This window comes from Buceros rhinoceros, unplaced genomic scaffold (genome assembly GCF_000710305.1).
Source record: "Buceros rhinoceros silvestris isolate BGI_N320 unplaced genomic scaffold, ASM71030v1 scaffold7040, whole genome shotgun sequence".
NCBI lineage: Eukaryota > Metazoa > Chordata > Aves > Bucerotiformes > Bucerotidae > Buceros > Buceros rhinoceros.
Window position 1 is genome coordinate 43,974 of NW_010388090.1, and position 3,155 is coordinate 47,128.

Here is a 3,155-nt window from a genome sequence, read left to right on the forward strand (position 1 = left end):
TTTTTCACATGGAGAAATTGAGTAGAAATGAAGCGACTTATCTAAGGTCACAGGCTGAATTACTATCAAAGGCCAAGACTGGTCAAGGCGTTCCCACCTTCCCAACTTGCTCCTCAATCCCTAGCCAAAATATTACTCTTCCCACCCTCTAAACTTGTTTATCCTTTCTCTTTCTCTTAGGGTAGCCAAGAAAATCAGTAGAGAAAGTCAACACAGTGTCTTTTCACAGAGTAATGAATCCCTGTTCCCCAGAAAGGAATATACTTCACTGGAGCACATTAATTATGCTCTAGGCTGGCATTTCTGTAATCGCTCATATTGTCCTCTTTGTACTGAAAAAAGACATCTGATGTCAGGTCTCCAGTTTCTGTCAGCATAAAATTAATGTGCTCAGCATTGGCACCCTTAGATCCTTATTTTCTGACAGAGATCACTAAGGTTGCTCTCTGTTCTTTCCAAATTAAAGCTACCTTTAGAGTTCAGAGAAGAGTTTATCATTTCATGGTGAAGGCGGAGTCAGTGCCACGGTGATGGTGAGATCAGCCCACCGGTGACAGAACCTCTTCTGTAAGTCAGCCGGATAATCTACATTTTCCAGGCTTGCTCAGTGTGATTTAGGTGAGTGCAAGACTTACGGCTCTTGGTGGCCTCCTCATACCATCTTTTTTGGAATATGCAGCTCCCTCAAGGTGGAGTGGCTTGTCAGGGAATGACTAAATAATAAATAATGGGCTTTTTCCTGTAGCCAAGAAGCTGTTTTTCTTGCAGCCCATACTTTCAAGAAAAGGGGATGAAGGTCTGTGCGAGCAGGATACCGGCTCTCCAGCCCTCCTGAACATACCCAGCTCAAAGGCAGTTGCCAAAATACTAAATGAGTTGGTCGTATACCTGCACGACAAATGAAAAGGTAGCGGCTGATTTTCAAAGGTACCTGTATAGCTCTGTTGGCTTACAGACAACCTTGTTTATTGCAGGTTACCAAGGCAGAAATATATTTGATTATGCAGAAAAAAGTTAACTAAAATGGATGTGAAAGCCCAAGTCAAAGATAAATCTGGACTTGCTTCATTTTTTTTCCTTTCCTGAAAAATAAGTTGGGTGGTGATATGAGCTGCAAGGAGCAGGACAGAGCCACCCCAGGTAGCTGCACTGCGACAAAACACCTCCACCTCACTGCATGCAGATGTGCACAGATGCAGAACACACACATTATGCCTGCACAGGGGCGTCATTGAAGCTGCGTTACTTTTTTTTGCCTTAAGTACTGAAAAGGAAAAGCCACCACCACTGGGACCCTGCACTTGGAACCTGTCTTTTGGTTTGGACCCTCTTGACAGCACTTGGCCACATGCTCAGCAGTCTCAGGCCACTGGTCATTCCTAGCCCTTCAGTTTTACCTGACCAAAGGCAGTAAAATGCTGCTTCTCGGGTGGTTCTGGACAGAGCTGGATAGTGTTTGAGGTGGAAAATTGCATTTGCAGGACATCTGCCACGGCTGAAATCACAGCAGCCAAGAACGAAACGAGGCGAATGCCCTGTTGCAGTGAGACTTCGCGTGCCACCGCGTTTGCTGGCCTGGCCTTCCCCCCATCCAGACGTTACACGAGACAGTGCATGAGGATAATTAATAATTATCAAACATCTCCCTTATACATTTTTTAAGGTCTCTGGGTGTCACTTCGCCAAGAGCTGCAAGAGCTAAGCAATGTAGACTCCCACAGCACCCAAAAGGAGTCTAAATGTTGAAGCAACTTTAATAAATATGATGCTTTAAGCATTTTAGCACGGATGAACATGACTGGAGTGTATTTGATCTCCTCGAACCAGCCAGCTGCAGCCCAGCTGCCCGCTGTCACAGGGGCAGAGCTCTGTGCTCGAGACACTCTTCACCAGGGCTCAGGGGTGCAAAGCACAGGGATGGGCATCACAGAGGTGATGATGGCAGTCAACCTCGTTCACGGTTTAATAACGATCTCCTGGGTGATGGTATTTAACAGGGAAATATTAGAAAGCATCCATACACTGATTTATTAGTAGCTTTCCATTCAAAACGCATTGTGTGGACACTCTGCACCATTTTCAAGCCAGCGTCACAGCTTGTGGGGGGAAACAGCCACGAGGTAAAACTCACACATACATAACCCAGCAGATTACCTTCGCTACACAGCACATTTACATAGTTTCAGACCAAATGACTCTTTTTTTTTTTTTTTAACAGGAAATTAAAAAAACCCTGGTTTTAATTACCTCACCACAACTGTAGCAGTCGAAACCGCATTTGGCACATCTCATCAGCTGTGTGTTGCCTACGTAAGTCAATTAATCGAGGCAGAGGGAGCTGCACTGATACCCTGCCTTGGAGTGATTTCCCAGGGCTCTTCTGGAAATGAGCTGACACATCTCGAGAGATTATTTCCTGCTACAGTCATTTTAAATAATTATATTAAAAAGAAACTAGAAGTTACAAGTAGGGCCCGATCCTGGTTTTCACCAGCGGCCCTTCCTATCTTTGGAAATCTGAAACAAAATGTACTTTAAATGTGTGTTAGAATTGCCAGAGCAGTTATCCTCAAGGAAACGGGATCTGGGACGGGGACGTACTGGCATGCCCAGCCTTGCCGATGGGTTTGCCTCTCCGGCAGAGAGGAGGGATGTCAGGAGTGCACCGTCACTCCTCCCGGCAGGCTGCGGGCACGCGTCTAGTCAAAGCATGCGACGATTTTTGTATTAATCGCAAGGACGGTGATTAAATCTGTGGTGTTACAAAGAAGAGGATTTACCCAAACGGAGACATTCACTTCAATTCAAAACTTTATGACACTGTAACTTTGGAAACAAAGCCCTTTTCTGAGCGCTCCCATCTGCTCCCCTCAGCTTCTGCACTTTGAAACAAACATCTGTGTACATGCTGGAGACACGGGGACATTTGTCTCTCTTGGGTTTATCATAGAAAAGCATTAAAATGGTTTTAAGCTCAAAGTTAAACATCAGATGCTAAAATCGGAGCTGCGGTTTTGAACATTTGTTTATGACTTTGCTCTTCGAAAGGAAGTTTTTTTAATTCCTGATCCCACACCGTTGCGGAAGGACCTTTTATTGAAAGGCATCTCCAGGTAGGGCTTTAAAAATGCCAGTTCTTCATCCCTGCCCACCTT

General features: G+C 45.0%; 1 protein-coding gene across 1 annotated transcript in view; it reads right to left on the reverse strand.

The window, feature by feature from the left end:
- Window positions 1-3,026: 3,026 nt before the first annotated feature.
- NPS (neuropeptide S) overlaps window positions 3,027-3,155 on the reverse strand; it is a 25,064-nt gene continuing 24,935 nt past the window's right edge. Inside the window, exon 6 of the mRNA XM_010144849.1 lies at window positions 3,027-3,155. This exon is cut by the window's right edge and continues 33 nt beyond it. Coding sequence (XP_010143151.1) covers window positions 3,027-3,155 — 129 coding nt within the window.